This window comes from Macrobrachium nipponense, chromosome 42, assembly GCF_015104395.2.
Source record: "Macrobrachium nipponense isolate FS-2020 chromosome 42, ASM1510439v2, whole genome shotgun sequence".
NCBI lineage: Eukaryota > Metazoa > Arthropoda > Malacostraca > Decapoda > Palaemonidae > Macrobrachium > Macrobrachium nipponense.
The window spans coordinates 16,890,703-16,909,823 of NC_061103.1; the positions used below are offsets into that span (position 1 = coordinate 16,890,703).

The 19,121-nt window shown below is 41.1% G+C and overlaps 1 protein-coding gene across 1 annotated transcript in view; it reads left to right on the plus strand.

The window, feature by feature from the left end:
• The window catches only part of LOC135213280 (uncharacterized), a 98,820-nt gene that overhangs the window by 69,905 nt on the left and 9,794 nt on the right, over window positions 1-19,121 (plus strand). The window contains exons 8-10 of the mRNA XM_064247261.1: window positions 5,857-5,964; window positions 13,857-13,918; window positions 14,520-14,710. Of these exons, the coding sequence (XP_064103331.1) occupies window positions 5,857-5,964; window positions 13,857-13,918; window positions 14,520-14,710 (361 nt within the window). The remainder of the gene's footprint in view (window positions 1-5,856; window positions 5,965-13,856; window positions 13,919-14,519; window positions 14,711-19,121) is intronic.

The window sequence follows — 19,121 nt, forward strand, 5'->3', positions numbered from 1 at the left end:
ACTTGCTTGGCGAGGTAATGGATGAGTCTGCTGGGAACCATTTTCCTCGCTAGAAAGGTTTGTTTCCTTGGGAAGACTGGCACCTCAGGCCTCTCCAGTTTTTCCTTGCGGACGAGTGGAAGGCCAAGGAACCGATCTCAATGCGATATTGAGAATATCTCTTCCAATAAAGAACCATCTAAGATGGTGGTTCGACCCACAGAAGCTACAGGAGGGCGTGTCTAAGTCTTCTGAGCCCGACCTAGTGTTGTTCTCCGACGCTTCCATCACGGGCTGGGGAGCAACACTAGGAGGGAAGGAAGTGTCAGGCTCCTGGGGAGGGGAACAGGTAGCCTGGCACATAAATGTCAAAGAACTTGCAGCAATCTTTCTGTCTCTGCAGTTCTTCGAAAGGAGTTTAAACTCCGACAATACCACAGCACTCGCTTATTTGAAGAATCAGGGAGGAACACACTCCAGAACTTTGTTTTTCCTGGCGAGGGAGATTCTGCTGTGGGCGAAGAGAAGAAAGGTGACGATCCTGACGAGGTTCATTGCAGGAGTGCAAAACGTCAGGGCCGATCCTTTCTCAGTCGTCGGGAACAAATCCTACCGACGGAATGGACCTTAAACAAAGACGTGTGTCGAGACCTTTGGAGGTTGTGGGGACGTCCTCTGGTTGACTTATTCGCGACGTCAAGGACCAAGAGACTTCCTCTTTATTGCTCCCCGGTCCTGGATCCAGAAGCGATCGCTGTGGACACGTTGCTTTGGAATTGGACGGGTCTAGATCTGTACGCCTTCCCACCATTCAAGATTTTGGGGGAAGTCATGAGGAAGTTTGCGGCCTCAGAAGGGACGAGGTTGACCCTGATCGCTCCGATGTGGCCAGCGAGAGAATGGATTCACAGAGGTCATGTCTTTCCTTGTAGACTTTCCAAGGACATTGCCCCCTGGAGGAAGATCTACTCAAACAGCCTCACTTCGAAAGGTTTCACCAAAACCTCTCCGCTCTGAGTCTGACTGCGTTCAGACTATCGAAAAGTTGGCCAGAGCGAGAGGTTTTTCGAAAGCAGGTGCGAGAGCAATCGCAAATGCAAGACGTGCTTCTACAAGAGCTGTTTACCAATCGAAGTGGGCTTCCTTCAGGGCATGGTGTAAAAAAGGAGGGAGTTTCCTCTTCCTCGACCTCTGTGAACCAGATAGCTGATTTTCTGCTCTTTCTCAGGAATGTGCAGAAAATTAGCAGTCCCTACCATCAAGGGATATAAGAGCATGTTTGTCAGCGGTTTTTTAGGCACAGAGGCCTTGACCTTCTGACAACAAAGACATTCATGATCTTTTAAAATCTTTCGAAACTTCGAAGATTCCTCAAACGAGACCTCCTTCATGGAACCTTGACGTGGTTCTCAAGTTCTTAATATCAAGTCCTTTCGAACCTCTTCAGGCAGCGCTCTTCGAAACTTGACAAGGAAGGCTCTTTTCCTAACTTCTCTGGCGACGGCTAAGAGAGGGTTAGTGAAATACAAGCTTTTAGTAATTTAGTGGGATTCAAAGGAGACAATGCTGTCTGCTCTTTGAGCCCAACTTTCTTGGCGAAGAATGAAAATCCTTCTAATCCTTGGCCGAAAACTTTCGAGATCAAGGGTTATGTCAAGTCTGGTGGGCCAAGAACCAGAGAGAGCCCTGTGCCCTGTCAGGGCTCTCAAGTTCTATGTACATAGAACAAAAGAGGTAAGAGGTCCCTCAGGTAATCTCTGGTGCTCTGTGAAGAGACCAAGGTTACCTTTGATCTAAGAATGCTGTTGCTTTCTTTCTGAGGGACGTCATTAAAGAGGCCTCATTCATCTTTCCAGAAGACTGATTTGAGCCTCTTACGAGTGAAAGCTCACGAAGTTAGAGCTGTCGCTACCTCTCTTGCCTTCCAAAAGAATATGTCAATCAAGGACATTCTTTTGATTGCACCTTTTGGAGGAGTAACTCCGTCTTCGCCTCACATTACCTAAGGGATGTGAGAACGATTTATGACGACTGTAATTCACTGGGGTGGGGCCATACGTTTATTCTGCGGACACAGTCTTGGGGTCCGGAAAGTAGCTCTTTCCCTATCCCTTAGTTAGGTTTAGGTTAGTTTTATTGTTGTGTAGTTGGTTGTGAGTCTTATGTGAAGATCTCCCATCCTTAGTTAGTTTTAAGGGTTTTTTGGATAGTTGGTCAGGTGGTGGTCAGTTGGCTTCGTTGCCCTCATATGTATGGCTCGATGGTCTTGTCACGTTGAGGTCACGTACCCGTGACAGATCATCCAGAGCGCACCAGCACTACAGGTCTCCACCTGGCTGGCAACTCTGATTTAAGCAAAAGCAGCCTTAAGTGACAGTAATCACAGAGTCTACTTTGCTAACAGGTGAGGAACCAAGATGTATATCATCTACTTAATTTAAGTTTCCTAAAAAATCCTATTCTGTCTCTTCCCACCATCCGAAGGTGGGATTCAGCTATATATATATCTGTCAGGTAAGTGGCATGAACAAAATGTTATTGTATTATACAATTAAGTTGTTCATACTTACCTGGCAGATATATATAATTAAAGTGCCCGCCTCCTACCCCTCAGGAGACAGGGGCATTAAATAAAATATAGAATAGAAAATGGGAATGGTTCCTGATATCCGCCTCCCAGCGGCGGGAATGGGTACTACCACCTGGCCGCCCACTGCGTGTGCCGCGAGTTTTGAAATTCTGTCGGACTTCAGAAAATACAGCTATATATATATCTGCCAGGTAAGTATGAACAAACTTAATTGTATAATAACAATAACATGTTTAATTTTAGTTTTTTGTAAAGTTAAGTGTTACAGTTTTGTTAATGTGTTTCGTAAAGTTTAGTTTATGTATGTTTTCCTTACATTTTTTATGCGTTTCGTAAAGTTAAGTGTACGTACATACGTATGTATCTGCCGTTTGTCCTTCTCCTCTGTCGCCACTTTCAGAGATAGCCTCACTCGAAAGGTAAGCTTCCACATTTTACTACATACGTACAGTATTTCTTGTATACCATGTACACTAATACACTTTATTTACAGGTAATTAGCAGTACGTATTAACCCTTAACCGCCGAGTGGACGTATTTTACGTCGACATTTTTTGTCTCTCGGGTGCCGACTGGACGTATTTTACGTTGACATACAAAAGTCTAAAATTCGCGGACATACTTTATAGGCTATCAGCCAAAAAACTCTTGAATCACGCGCCTTGGGGGATGCTGGGAGTTCACGGATCAAGGTGTTGTTTTGTTTACAATCGTTACGCAGGCGCGCAAGCGCAAATTTCTTTCTTGCCGCACTGGAAAGTATCAATGACACATCTTGGAAATTATTTTGTCACTTTGACATAATTTTTGTACCATTTTAAATTAGCCGTTACATGGAGTATTATATATGAAAATGTGCGCATTTTTATGTAGAATACAACAAAAAAATACTCATGATTGTAGCTTTTATCAGTTTTGAGATATTTTCATATAAATAACGATAAGTGCCAAAATTTCAACCTTCGGTCAACTTTAACTCTACCGAAATGGTAAAAAAACGCAATTGTAAGCTAAAACTCTTATATTTTAGTAATATTCAATCATTTACCTTTATTTTGCAACAAATTGGAAGTCTCTAGCACAACATTTCGATTTATGGTGAATTTATGAAAAAACTTTTTCCTTATGTCCGCGCGGTAACTCTTCCGAAAAAAATCATACATGCGATTGTGGTAATGTTTGCACCATTTTAAAATTAGCCGTTACATAAAGTTTTATATATGGAAATGTGTGCAATTTCATGCACAATACAACTAAAAACAACCCATGGTTGTAGCTTTTACCAGTTTTGAAATATTTTCATATAAAAAATGATAAGTGATAAATTTTCAACCTTTGGTCAACTTTGACTCTACCGAAATGGTCGAAAAACGCAATTGTAAGCTAAAACTCTTATATTCTAGTAATATTCAATCATTTACCTTCATTTTGCAACAAATTGGAAGTCTCTAGCACAATATTTTGATTTATGGTGGAATTTATGAAAAAATAAATTTTCTTTATGCCTCCGCGGTAAACTCTTCCGAAAAAATCATACGTGCGATTGTCGTAATGTTTGCACCATTTTAAATTAGTCGTTACATAAAGTTTTATATATGAAAATGTGTGCAATTTCATGTAGAATACAACTAAAAATAAATGAAGGTTGTAGCTTTTCTCATTTTCGAAATATTTGCATATAAATCACGATAAATAGGAAAAAAACCACGTTCAGTCAACTTTGACTACCGAAATGGTCGAAAAACGCAATTGTAAGCTAAAACTCTTACAGTCTAGTAATATTCAGTTATTTATCATCATCGTGAAACAAATTAGAAGTCTCTAGCACAATATTTAGATTTATGGTGAATTTAAAAAAAAACTTTCCTTCCCTCCGCGCGCGGATTCTCCGCCACAAATCTCCGAAATGCGTACATCGCATTCTCGGGATATTTGCTCCATTTCATATTAGGCATTTCATAGAGTTTTATATATGAAAATATGCGCAATTTCACTTAGAATAAAACGAATAATATTTGAAGGTTGTAGCTTTTCTAATTTCTGAAATAATTGCATATAAAAAAAATATATAAAAAAATTTGACATTCGGTCAACTTTAACTCGTCAGATATGGTCGAAAACTGCAATTGTAAGCTAATACTCTTAAAGTATAGTAATATTCAATCATTTGTCTTCCTTTTGAAAGAAATTGGAAGTCTCTAGGACAATATTTAGATTTATGGTGAATTTTTGAAAAAAATAGTTGTTTACGTCCGCGTGTTACGAATTCATGCAATATTTTGTGATAGTATTTTCTCTGTGTTGCTTTTATTGTTTTACAATGTGTTATATACCAAAATGATTGCAATTTAGTGTACATTACAAAAAAAGAAAATTAACTCATTACCTTTAACCGTTTTGCGCATAGCGCGATTTGAATACAATTATATATGAAATTTTGTTTTTGCGCTATCATATATCGCATTATTTATATATGATAATGATAATTTTTTTCATTTCTGATGGTTGCATACTAAACTTCAGGCAATGACAAAAAAAGGAGCCAAAAATTAACTCTTAATCTTGAAAACTAAGCGCGCTGTGATTTTTTGAAAAAAATATTTTTTCCGCTTCCGCGCTCACTCCAAGACCGCCTCGGCACACGGAAGACTATTTTTAATATACCCCTTCGGCATTTAAGGGTCAAGGTAGGTATTGAATGGTCCAAATTGTTGTAGTATTTCATTGTTTATAGGTCAATTTAGCTTTATTATGAAATTTACTGGGGTGTTTTTGGAGGGCTTGGAATGGATTAGCCATTTTACATGTAAAATGCGGTCCAAGATACGAAAAACTCATGATACAAAGGGCGCCTCAGAACGGATTAATATCGTATCTCGAGGTACCACTGTATTAATATATTTAGAGATTAGATATAGAATACAGACATAAGTCACACTGTATTGGAATATGCGATTTAGCTACTTGGAGATAGCATTGTGCGGCTCAGGCAGTATTGGTTTTAATATATTTGTATAAGGTTTGTTTTCACATAGAGAAAACGTGATTCCTACTGATCAAGTGTGATTTCTTTGTAAGTGATATGAACCTTTTAAAATATTTATGTGACAGAAAGTCTGCATACAAAGATATTATCAGGTATCAGGTGTCCACATTGTTGGATGTGGTAATTTGGTAGTGCAGCATATTCATTTTGTTATGATATTTTGAAGTAGTTCGTGTGAAATGTTTTTTTTATATTAATTTTAAAGTTTTACGTAATGCTGTTTATGCATCTCTTTATACAGCTAAGTGAGGATAGGACCATGAGTGAAATGTTGTTCAGTAGTGATTACATGGATGAAGAAAGATCTTTTGATGATCAGACAAGTTCAAAGGAACCTCATTCTATATCGGTATGTAAAATTTATTTTCATTTTGCTTGCATAAAATTTGCATTTTTAAATAAAACTATTCTTGTACAGATATCTTTCCACAGGTAAAATATAAATAGAAAGAAAGCAAACACAATTGAAATGAGAAGGATTTATTTTGCAATAATGCCAGGAAGAGTAGGAAGGTATAGATACTAGCAAGAAGAAAGGAATAGGGATTTCTGAGCAGAAGGTAAGATTTTAAAGGAAAGGGACACTGGACTTTGAGAGGTACTGGGAAGGTAGCACCAACCTGGATGAAGTGGAAAGAATTTATTACACTACTGTTGAATATAGGTATCCCATTAGTAAACAGAACATAAATTCATGGTGGATATATAAGACATGAAATTGCATAAAAAAGTAAGATTTTACACAAGTCTAATACAGTCTGTATTTCTATACAGACATGAATCTTGGTATTTCAGTGACCATATCTAAAAGATTTGTTGATTTGACAGTAAAGCTACAACCTGTATTTCTATACAGAGATGAATCTTGGTATTTCAGGGATTGTTTCTAAAAGATTTGTCAGTTTTAATTATGGGACTCGCCTAATATATACCTAAGAGTTTCACTTGCCTGGCATTAAATTCCAAATTCATGTTTTGTTTTGGCTAGGTAACAATGACCCTGCCCACTTTTGGGGAAAGAAAGGAACCACTAGACAAAGATCTTAGTTTGTTTCTGCTGGCTGATGGCTACAGACTGGTTGTTAGCTGTAGTTAATTCTGGAATTCTTGACTTTTTCTTTTGTTTATCAGATTTGGTGAAGTATTATTTGCTTTGTGTTTGCCGATTCGGTGTTATCTATTTAGATTTTGGGCACTTTTTTTAAAGAACTAGATAGATTTTCTTTTTTACTTTGCTTACCGACTTGTCTGTATTCACAAAATGTCAGACTCTAGTGTTGCTAACATTAGGTATTGTGCAAATGGTTGTAAGACTAGGTTGACCAAAGAGTCTTACGATATACATACTTACCTTGTGTTCAACTTGTTGTAGACAAGTATGTTTTGTGGATGTAAGATGTAATGAGTATGTTGATTGGGATGAGGGAACATGGAGGAACTTAAAATCTCATTTAAGAAAATTTGATAGAAATAGAGAGAGAAAGGCTTTAGCTAGAGCTAGTTCAAAATCAGCTAGTCAAAATCAAATGTTCCTGTAATTTCTCTAGCCCCAGTTTCCAGTTCTCTTGCTGTACTACCTTCTCAAGTTTCAGGCTCCCACACTTCTGATCCCAACCCCATCACCAGTCTAGAAGAGAAGCTTGAAAAACGCTTTTCACTGTTAGTTCAGACGATGGAGCAGCTTGGTTCATCAGTGAAACTCCTGATGGTCAAGGCAAAAAGTGACAGTGCAGTGTTAGTGGAGGAGGTGGCTGTTCTTCCCATTGACTCTCCTAGGCAAAAGTCACTGACATGCTCCCCAAACTGGTAGCCCAAGGGAGGTTGGTGGGGTCTGCCCCCAAGCAGTTGCCCCTTCAGTTCATCCTGTTGTAGTTTCCCAGGTTGCAACAGAGAACCACTGGAAAGGTCTCTATATGGAAGTGCATAAGTTGCCCAGTTCCGAAGACTCCTCTCCTTGTCGTCAGTGGCACTCAAGCAGTAAGTCTTGGCCTCTTAAGAGGGCTTCTATGGCCGTAGCAGTGCCTCCTGTGGTTCCTAAAGTACTCCCCCAATGCCTAAATCTCTTCATAGTTTGATTGCCCCACATCAGAATTTGGCACTTGCAGCTCCTGCTCCTCCTGCAGCTCCCAGGGCGCCCGTGCTGTCAGAAGCAGTCAAGTGCCCATTGACACCAAAACCTTCTACTATCAACAAGCGCCAGGTAGTGCTTGTGTGTGTGGAGTCACAGACAGGTGCAGTTGCGCCCGAGCACCCATCGGCGCCTCCTCCTCCAGTAGCTCTCGCTGTTTCAATTGAAGTGGACCCTATTCAGCTGAAATTGGATAACATTTTGACTTTATTTATTGAAGCTCCCACGGCACCTCAAGTACCCATGACATCTCAAGTGCCTGCTTTGGCTCAGGCGCCAGTATAGTGGCTAGGACACTTTAAGCGCCCATAGGTGCGGAGTCTCCTTAGGCACCCATTGTAACTCCAATACCCCAAGCTCCTCTGGTTGCAGATATGACTCAAGCTTCTGCAGATAAGTCCCTTATGGCCTCTTATCCTCCCTCATCGCCCACGTTGACTTTTGTGATGGATATGCCTTCTTCTGCTTCCTCCAACATACCGAAAATTATTCTTTCTTCTTCAGCAAAGAAAGCCTTCAAGGACATAGAAGCTTGGCTAGCAGAAAAGAGGGATCAAGGCAGAACCTCTTTTAGTTTTCCTCCCTCTAGGATATGGAGGTGGAGGTATCTCTCGTACACCACTAAGGGAATCTGTGCCTCTTCCCAAGGAGACTTCTTGGGGTTAGTAGATTTGGCTAGATGTTCTGTTTTCTCTTTGGCAAAGATTTTGTTTTTGGCTTCGGAACTAGCGCATCTCCTGAAGAACATCTTCAAAGGCTTTTTGAAATCATGAACTTTCTTGATTGGGCAGTGGGTGCCTTGGCTCCCAAAATCAGATCTTGCTCGGTCTTGCCAAAGAACTTTTCATCAGACTGGTTTGGAGTATCATCTTGTATTGAAGGGAACCACAACCACAGATGGCTCCCATGAGCTAGCTTTCCTTTATACATTGGCACTCTGAAGAAAAGGGAGCTCTGGTACTCGTACACCTCTTAAGGGAGTTAGAGCAACTCAAAGATTGGCATTGTTTTATTCACTGTTGGATAAAAAGCACCTGTTTACCCAGTCGACAGTCCTTGATGTAGTTTCTGAGTGGCAGAAGAAAAGGACTCAGGATCGTCTTGCTCAGTCTGCTCAGAGACCAAGGGAACAGCCCTTTTGGTCCAAGCCGAGATCCTTCTCCAATTGCAGAGGAAATACTCATTTTGCCTCAGAAGCAGTGAAGAAAACCTCTGCTAAAAGTCCCTCTCACAAGTGGGGAGACCGTTCTCCTTGTGCAAGTCAGAGCCAGACTTCTTTTGTTTTAGGAAGTTTGGCAGAAAAGGGAGCAGAAGCCGGGATAGTGAAGGTAGTGAAAGGTGGTTATATCATCCCCTTTGTGAAAATGCCTTCCTTAGTCAACATGCTAGTCGTCTTGATTGCCTATTCGCAGGGGTCAGGAGGTTTTTACAACCGTCTGTTCATGGTCCCCAAGTCATCAAGGTGCTGGAGGCCCGTCTTGGATGTCAGTGCTCTCAACGTCTTCATCTGGAAGACAAAATTCAAGATGGAAACAAACCAGTCAGTCCTGTTGTCCAGTCACCCAGGAGATTGGATGACGTCCTTAGACCTACAGGACGCATATTTCCGTGTACCTATTCATCCCAGTTCAAGGAAGTACCTTAGGTTTGTGTTCGAGGGAAAGACTTATCAATTTCGGGCTCTTTGCTTTGGTCTTACAATGGTGCCTCAGGTTTTCACCAGAGTGAAGGCACCCATCACAAAGTGACTACACCTATAAAGGATAAGAATCTCCCAGTATTTGGACAACTGGCTCCTCAGATCTTTCAGAGAGTCAGTGCACTCTTATTTCATGAAGACTATCTTATTAGTACAAGAATTAGGAATTCTAGTGAACTACCAGAATACAAGAATTAGGAATTCTAGTGAACCACCAGAAGTCCCAATTGATCCCTTCTCAGAGGATTCAATATTTGGGGATGTAATAGTGTCTCAGGATTTTCGGGTTTTTCTGACACCAAAAAGGATAGAATCTTGCCAGTAGAAAGTACAGGAGATTCTTACTCTGGAAGAATGCTTGGTCAATAGTTGCATGAATCTTCTCGGTTTTCTATCGTCAATGGAACAATTCATACGTCTAGGCAGACTACATCCAGACCTCTACAGTTCTTTTTGAAAGCGAGCTGGAACAGGAAGGTTTCTAGTGACAAGAAAAGTAAAGGAGGACCTTCTCTGGTGGAACTCCAAGGAGAGATATTTGCAAGGGAAGTCTCTTATTCCATTGAGCCCCAGCCTGAACTTCTCAGATACATTGGACCTCGGATGGGGCGCTCTATTAGAGAAGAGCAAAGCGTCAGGGATATGGTTCCCAGAACAAAAGTCTTTTCACATAAATATGAAAGAGCTAAAGGCTATGCATTTAGGCCTTCAGTCCTTCCCTCAAGAAGTAGGGAACAAGACAATTGTAGTCTACTTGGACAACACAACAGCTCTCTCTTACATAGTGAAGCAACGAGGGACTTGGTCGTTCTCTCTGTACGAGCCAACAAGAGATCTTCTCTTCTGGGCAGACCAGAACGACACCAGAATAAGTACCAGGTTTGTCCAAGGAAGGATCAATGTATTAGCTGACAAGCTGAGCTGTCAGGAACAAGTCCTCTCTACAGAATGGACCTTGAATCCACTGGTTTGCTTAGACCTGTGGAAGATTTGGGGAAAACCAATGATGGACCTATTTGCCATGTCTCGAAACCATTGTCTTCCTCTGTATTGTTTACCAGTACCAGATCTCCAGGCCTGGTCAGTACAGGCAGTCCCCAGTGATCGGCGGACTCAGTTAATGGCGATCCGGTTTTATGGCGCTTGTCCAGCGCCATAAAATCAGCGATTTATGGCGCTATAACTTGCCAAGTTCCAGTTATCAGTGCCATAAGGTGCCAATAGTGGAGTTATGGCACCATAACATACCTAAAGGAAGCGCTATTAACTGGTTATCAGCACCATTAACTGGATATCGGCGCCATATGTGCCATAAATCACCAAGTTTTGGTTATTGGTGGTTTTAGCTTGTCAGCACCCTACTTCTCTTCATTTTTTATTGGTGCTATGACCAGCTTGAGAGTCACTGAACTCCTGTCACACGACAAAACTGTCCAGAGACATTTGTTTCTGCTGTCTCTTCAAAACTTGCTTAAAGTGGAACACAGCATTGTTATCAAAGATGTTGGAGAGACAGATTACGACATCTTTGTTGAGATGATAGTTCTCCATAGAATCTTTTATATCGCTCCCCTTTGTAAACATGTCCTTAATCACTGAAGTAGGCACATTATATATGCTCATTTGCTTTCTGAATTTTTCAGTCCAACCTCTGGTGGCCTTAAATTCATTAACAGCAGCACTTGTAGGCATTTTCTTACGATGACTGGCATGCAACACTCTCCAACACTTCGCTACGAGTTCTTTCTTGAATTCTATATGTTTCTCAACATTTTTACAGAAGCCCCATGATGGCATGATGGCTCATTTAGCAATTGAACTTGAATAAAAAAAGCACAAAAAACAATGACCACAAAAGCAGAATGGGTCACGAGAGAACACGGGACACTTTGTTTGGACTCTGATACAGGGCCTAGTCACGCATTGGGCCCCAGAAGGAGCATTTCTGAGTGTACAGAATCCGAGGAAACCTACAAAACCTGAGACAAAATTTTGTTGGACAAAGTCTACAAAAACCAAATTGTACAAAAACCAGGGCGTTTGAAAACCAAGGTTCCACTGTATATGAGATATCATATGACCTATTTTAGGCTAGAAGTAATTTGCTGCAGCAAGGATGTACCATCATTATCACACTTTCAATAAATGTATTTGCAAAGGAAAGTTTCATGCTAATTCTAAAAGTTAAAAAGAAAGTAGGCAATAACAATGTGGAACACCAGACAAGTTGGAGTAACACTAAAACCATCATCAGCGCTTGTTTACCAGTTACTTGAAAGACAAGACAAATTTTGTATGGAAAAAACACCTGAATCCAAGTACGTATATGACTGAAATTTGCTTAAACAAGTTTTAACGTATTCATTGCCAAGTTTTTCTATGATGTAAACGGCATTACAAATAAGTCAATATTCTTAATTACAAAGTAAGTAACAGGAAAAAAGTCTAGACTTCAACCAACTTTATGCATAGCATAATGGGAAAATAGAAGTTAGTACAGTAATTAGTATTGTATTTAAATTCTTTGGAACAGTAACAGTATTAAATTGTGTAATTTATGCTGATTTGACAATAGGATTTCTTGAAAAGAAAAATTGTAAATATGTATTGTAAACTGAGGTTCAAAGCACCCCAGACAATTTTTAGGAAAACAATAAGCAATATTGTATTCATCTGAGAAATTGCTTAGGATGGCAAATATTAAGAATGAGAATACAGTGGTCTCCCATATTCGCGGGGGATGTGTGCCAGACCCCCCATGAATAGTTAGAACCTGCAAATAGTTGGAATCCCTATACAAACACTTAAAACAGTCTATTTTGTTAGTTAAAACTCAAGAAAAACCCACCAAAAATTATTATACCTGGTTTTTTAATAGTTTTATCACAAAAAGTGCATTTTATGATGAAATTGATAAAAAAAACAGGAATTTGTGGATATTTCTCATAGAAATATCCCATGAATAGGCAAATTTCCAGCAAATAATTGGGGTATATGTTCCAGAGAGAAATCCGCGAATGCGTGAGTTCGCGAATCCGGAGAACTCGAATATAGGGTCCACTTTACAAACAAAAGATTGTTACCATAAAATGTTAAATAGACTTGCTTTATCTGAAAGCTTGATTAAGTTCCCCACTATTAGCTGTTACTGTAATGGAAAAGTATAAAGATGGAAATCTGAACTGTCTCACTAAAGATAAGGCAGAGTTATATCTTGAATTGAATACAGTAATTTATTGGGAAAACTGTAAACTTCTTCTCTTGAAAACTTTCAGCTAAGTCTGTATCATTAAAAGTTAAAGGTAAAAGTTAGGTGGTTTCAGTCCTGCCACATGCTATTGGAATAAACTAAATATGTACTACAAAGTACAGTATATTAGAATTTTGAAACATTCATGATTCCTTTGCTAATCAGTAGGATATGTTGCTATACTGTAACTGTCCATTCTTTGCTTATGTTCATTAATGCAATAAAAAATAAACTTAGGCTTATAGAAATTTAGTATAATTAGCTATAGATTTGGTTCACCTTTAATTTTGCTATTTCTTTCAAATTCACTTGATACTTGAAAACATTATGAAGCTGGTATGTATCCAGCACTAATGACTAAGTATCAGTGGTTATCTTATTAAAAGATTTGTGTTAACCCTTAGTGGACAGGTAAAAAAAATCAATATGCAGCTCCTCAAGCCGGGTAAACTTTGAGGTCAGCCAATTTACAAAATAAGCACATCAATAGAAAGATGAAGATATGCCAATGTGCAAGTGTACTTGGTGAAAGAAAAAAAATTCTAAAAAATTGACCCTACCTAGAGGGGCCTCTTCTATAAGACAATCGTAAATTTTACCAACTTATACTATATGTTTTTTTCTAATAAATAATTTTATTTTGTTTGTAAAATTATAATTACTGCTCATATATCAAAACAGATAAGAAATAAAAGACAAGAAAAAGAAGAACTCTGGTGTATTTACGAGCAAATTTATGAAAAGGCGTCATATAAGACAGAGAAGCAGTACATTCCCCCTCGAAGTCAAAATCACTACTAAGCTTGCATGAGCCATCTAGTCTTGATTGTAGCCAGTGTAAAAGTTACCATTAGTGAATTTATAGGGTACAGAAGTACATATTGGTACCTCTTTTCCACCTGATTCTTTCCAAATCGATGACGCTTATTATTGCTTATCTACAGGATCAATCCATCCACCACCCCAAACCTGTTACTACTCCTGAGAAGCTATCCATCCATTAAGGGTTAATACATAATGAAAAATATTTTGATCACATTTTTTGTGTGAGAAAATAATTTTATACTATTGATGATACAAGTACGTAATGTATCAGTGAAAACAAAATATTTATTGTGTTCATTTTTGCCTATACGTATTTTTATTTTTTAAAATTTTTATCAGGTCCTACAAAAACATTCTTCAAGAAGGAGACGAGATCATCTTTACAAACTTGCCAAATATGGGTAAGATTAATGTTTGGTGTTGAATCTTTTTGTGAATAGCATTATATCTATGGCATGCAATTATTTATTTCTGTATATTATTTCTGGCCTTATTCTTAGAAATTTCAGTACTGCTGTGCCATAAAAGTAATAGTATGTGATTAATAACATATTAGTGCCAAAGTTAAAGTAGATTATGAATTAGATTGCCCTAGTTTGAGCTCCTTGTTTGTATCTGTTGATCAGATGCTTATAGAATATATTTTCATTTAAAAGGAAAGCATATAGAAGTGGAACAGGTGCTAAAGCAGAGCTACTCTTAATTGAGCAACAGTTCCATTTCACATAGATACAGAGTACTTTTTCTGTAAGCCTTTGAATTTATGTTCTTGAAGATGCTGGAATAAAGAAGGCTGCTAGTAAAGCTTTGGTTTGCATTTTGTGATATAGTTGGTTTGCATTTTGTGATATAGTACATAATTTTAAGCTTTTGCAGACTTATTGTTTAATTGCCTGCACCCTGTTTCCAGAATGTGATCATACATGATATGCCCCCTCTTTTGTATTCAAGTTTACTAACTTGAGTATGATCCAGAATGATACTAAAAAAAAATTTTTCTAGGCCTGAAGATTTAGAAAGAGCAATAGAAGACTTGAAAGCAGGGACGGGTACATTACGAGAAATAGCAGGAAGATGGGGCGTTCCCAAATCCACACTATCTGTAAGTGCCAAGATAGCTGGCATTTCATCTCTTCAGAAGCCTCCAGACTATGACAGAAAAGCTATTGAAGAAGCAAAAGAGTTAGTAAGAGGTAAAGTATGAGATTTTGAATTGCATGTCCATATTTTCAAAAACATAGTAGACTAGTACTGTTTTATGTAAGGATTTCAGACTATGATTTATTTTCTGTCATATATGACTAGATGTCATGCATATATTATTTATAGAGTTATTGGTAGTGAAAGGTAATTTACTTGAAATAACATGCAGTCCTTATAGAGTTTGGCTTTATTTACTGGGAATAATGAACATACAAGAATAGGAAATATTTGTTATATGCATGCCTGTGCTAGAGTTAACGTGCTTTATTGTATATGTAATGTTATGGTCTTTTATCACCATAGATCTTTTAATCACTTGGTATGAATTGATAAGCAATAACTTGATGGACTTTTTTTATGGCATGAAAGAAATCATAGCCTCTTTGTCAATATGTCCTACCTCTTATGAGCTGTTGAGGTCAAGGACAGCAAAAGACATTATAACCAAGGTCTTCTGCTTTGTTTTTGGCATCCCCAGTTCAGAAACAACTAAATGTAGTAGGATTTTAACAAATTTCCTTCATTTCATATAGCAAATACAACAGTTTTTGAGGATTAGAGGACTCTGCCAAGTCTTGGATACTTGTAAAAAAAAATTGCACTTTTCATTACAGAATAGGACAAGGAGAGGGTGAAATAGTATATCCGGAATTTTTTTACCTCTTCAACTAGTCATCCTAGAATAGACAGGTATCTACATGTTCATCCTAGAATAGACAGGTACCTACATGTTCAAAATGGGAGGATTCTCCTTGAAATTGAAGGTAGCCATGTTGCTTTCTGTGACAACTACAGTCAGCTGAAAAAGGCTTCTAAATGGATGTCTTTCCCATTCTCACAGCCAAACAGTATGTAGTATATTTGGGGTCATTCTCCTAGGGTCACTAATATCAAAGATCAGTAATAGTAAGCTTTTCATTCTCTCTAGGTAATATTAGACTTAATTTCCTTTTGACACTCCAAACATTTCTGTGTAAAAGTTGATGAATGTAACAAAGAATAGATGGCCTTGTGCCCGATGTAAGTCTTAAAAAGGTGGTTATGCTTCAACATGTTAACCAGGCTTCAACTGAAGTCTTTTGCTGCTTTTGTGCATTTGTTTCTGTCCACAAGGAGAAATTTTCAGATGAAGGTAGAGTACATGATGTATATCCACTGATCTATGTGACTCTTTAAGCATATTCATTAATCAGTCAAAATAAACATGGTGAGTTAGTAAAGCCATTAGACCTTTCTTTTATTGGACTTAGAAATGTTACCCACAGGTGCATCAGTGCATTTTTACTGAATATGTGATTGTTACTGGAAGTTAACTTACTTTCATATAGATCTCAGGTTACCATTTAGCAGGATAGACCATTATTCAGGGTATCCAACAGTCCTTGAGGATGGTACTCAGGTCATATGCAGTAGTCCTGCTAGTCTCAAACTTGACCATACCATTTGTGGTCATTTGATATATTTGTTCCGACACGGCATACAAACCTTCGGTCCTTTTACAATAGGAAGGTACTAGCGGCAGCTGGATAGGTCGTAAGCTTTCGAACAAGGGGTTCGGTAGTTAACTGCTTGTCCGACAGGCGCGCGTGCGACTGGGAGGTAAACAAATCACTTTTGCTTTCGGCCTGCTGGCGTGTAGACGTGTATCATCGCTCTCTGCCCGCTTCATCGTCGTTGCTTTCGCATGGTTGTGTTTTTCTTTTTCTATTTATCTAGTGAACTGAATTGTAAGTACAATCATTTCATATTTATTTCCTTTGAATTCAATTGTGAATTAAAGGATCTTGGTTTCTCCACGCCCTCCGATTACCCGAGTTGCCGGGGGGACTGAAGGCGGGGTAAGGGCGGGAAGGAATTCATTTTTCCCAGAAATGATCCTCGTATTGTGTATGCTCGGTGCCGAGGGCGGGAGAGCGCTCGCTCCGAGCTTATATTTTGGTTGGAAATGTGTAGATGAAAATCGTAAGTAAGTGCCCTTTTCATTTATATTTTTTTGACCTGTATGCTCGTTGCTGAGCGAATGCGCTCGGCACGAAAACTTATTCTGTATGGAAGTGGAATCGCAAGTACAGTATTCTTTTTAATTTTCATATATTTATTTTGATTGTAGCAATACTCATTTTGGATCAGTTTCCGCTCTTACCCGGAAATTGATCCTTTCCCCTTTTATTTGAATGAAGTGAAATCGCAAGTGCAGTTCTTTTTCATTTTCATATTTTATTGAGATTGCATTATTTACTTGGATCAATGTTTCCGCTATTTCCCGGGAATTGATCCTTCCCCTTTTTATTTTGTATGAAGTGAAATCGCAAGCGCAGTATTCTTTTTCATTTTCATATATATTTTGATTGCATCAATTCATTATGGATCAAGGTTTCCTTTCATAATCGGGAATGGATCCTTTTACCCTTGCGCTCGGTACCGAGGGCGCAAATGCGCTCGATCCGAGCCCATTATCATTGTAAAGTGAATCGTAATGCAAGATTCTTTTTCATTTTATTCCTTTTATTATTGATTGCATCAATATTTATTTGGTTCAAGTTCCGCTCAGTCAGGGAATTGATCCTTATGCCCTTGCATTCGGGCCGAGGGCACGATTGCTCTCGGGCTCTTATTATTATTGTTGGGTACATGGGTGCTGTGCGGGGGTGGGGAACGAGAATCCCCCCCCCCGCTCAGCTCCCACAGATGGCCCTTCCCCTTCGGGGGGGGGAGGTTATCTGGGTTCTTCTCCTCGCCTGATCCGTCGAGCGGCCCGGGGGTAGGGTCTCTCGGTGCCCGATATACAATTGTATTCGGGGTCTTCCACTCGTTCGGTGTGGGGCTCACCCCCCCCCCCCCCCCCCCCCCCTCACGCGAGGGGACTTCCCCCCCACTAATCACTACTACTGTTATTTCCGCAGGTGCTACTGCCACGAGGGTGGACCTTGGTGAGGTATGGGCGTCCTTCCATTTGCAGGGCGTGCTAGTGTCCAGGGGCTGCGGTTTCTATGTCTGGGTCTACTGCGGTCACCATGGAGTGGTGACCACGCTCCAGGTGACAACGTCCCTCCTCACCTGGTGTACTCGCCTCACGTGGTAACAGTCTTGCCTACAGCGGCTGTGAAGTGCCGTTCGCCGTACCGAGAGGGGGGGGGGGCGTGCCGACGCCGCTCGTGGTTGCCGCGCTGCCGCGACCACACTTCCGCTGCCCTAGAGCTCGCCCCTGGACCTGCCGCCGGTACCAGGATGTTGCTGGCTGCTGCTCCACTTCCTGTGTTTCCGGTGCTGCCTGCCGTACCTGCCGATTCTGGGCTGACTGTCCATGCAGTTGCTGCGCTGGCTGTCCCTGCCGTTGCTGCGCTGGCTGTCCCTGCCGTTGCTGCGCTGGCTGTCCCTACCGATGCTGTGCTGGCTGTGCCTGCTGTTCCTGAGATGCCCATACCTGCTGACGTCGTCCCTGTTCGTGGTGGTACTACCCCAGACTTTGGTCTGTCTTTACAGGTGCGTCGGGCCTGTGGCTTCGGCTACAGCAGCCCCGGCTCCGCCCTGGATAGCAGATCTTACGTCTGTCCTGAGGAAGCTGACGAAGAAGAGGAGGAAGGTGTCGTCGTCGTCGTCTTCATCTTCTTCATCGTCGTCGGCTGCCGCCTCTTCCCCTTCGACTTCTAAGGCTTCACAGCCAAGGAAGAAGAAGGTTGCCTCCTCCCTCCTAAGAAGTCTCCCTCGGGAGCTTCTCGGGACCCGTCTCACCTCGGTGGGACGGGAGGGTTCCTTCCGCTGGTCCTCCTGCTCCTTCGGGAGCGGGGCCCGTCTCTTCTTCCGCAAGGAAGAAGACTACGGGGACCAGAGGGGTACCGGCTAACACCGGTACTTCCTCGCCTGGTGTCAGTGGTTCTGCCACTGCATCAGGGTCCGTCTCGGCCTCTCGTTCGCGGGAGGTACCGAGTGTACGGTCGCCTACCAACGACCGTGCAGCCAGGAACCAGACCTCTGAGCCCGCTCAGCGTCAGGTTCACGGCACGGGGCGGAAGACTGGTGACAGCCGCTCACGCGACTCTCACCAGACCAGCTCTCGCTCTCGCGGCGACCAGCTGGCTACCCCGGGGACCTGACGGTCCACGACCGGCCACGGGCTGAGGCTGGGAAGAGGTCCCCCGTTCGCCGGTGCCAGCCTTGGCTGGAACCAGCGACGTGACGTGCCGTGAGGACAAGCACCGGTCTCACTGTGACAGTGGAGCCTGCAGGTCGCCTGACCGTCGCTCTCACAGAGAACGATCGGGTACGGCAACCAATACCAGCTCTTCTGACACTCGAGATCGGGGCCGCGACTGTGCTCAGTCCAGCCGTTCTCCACAGCGAGACGGTTCGACCACCTGCAGCTCGATCGCCACCGCGGGTGAAGACGATCGCCTGCAGCCC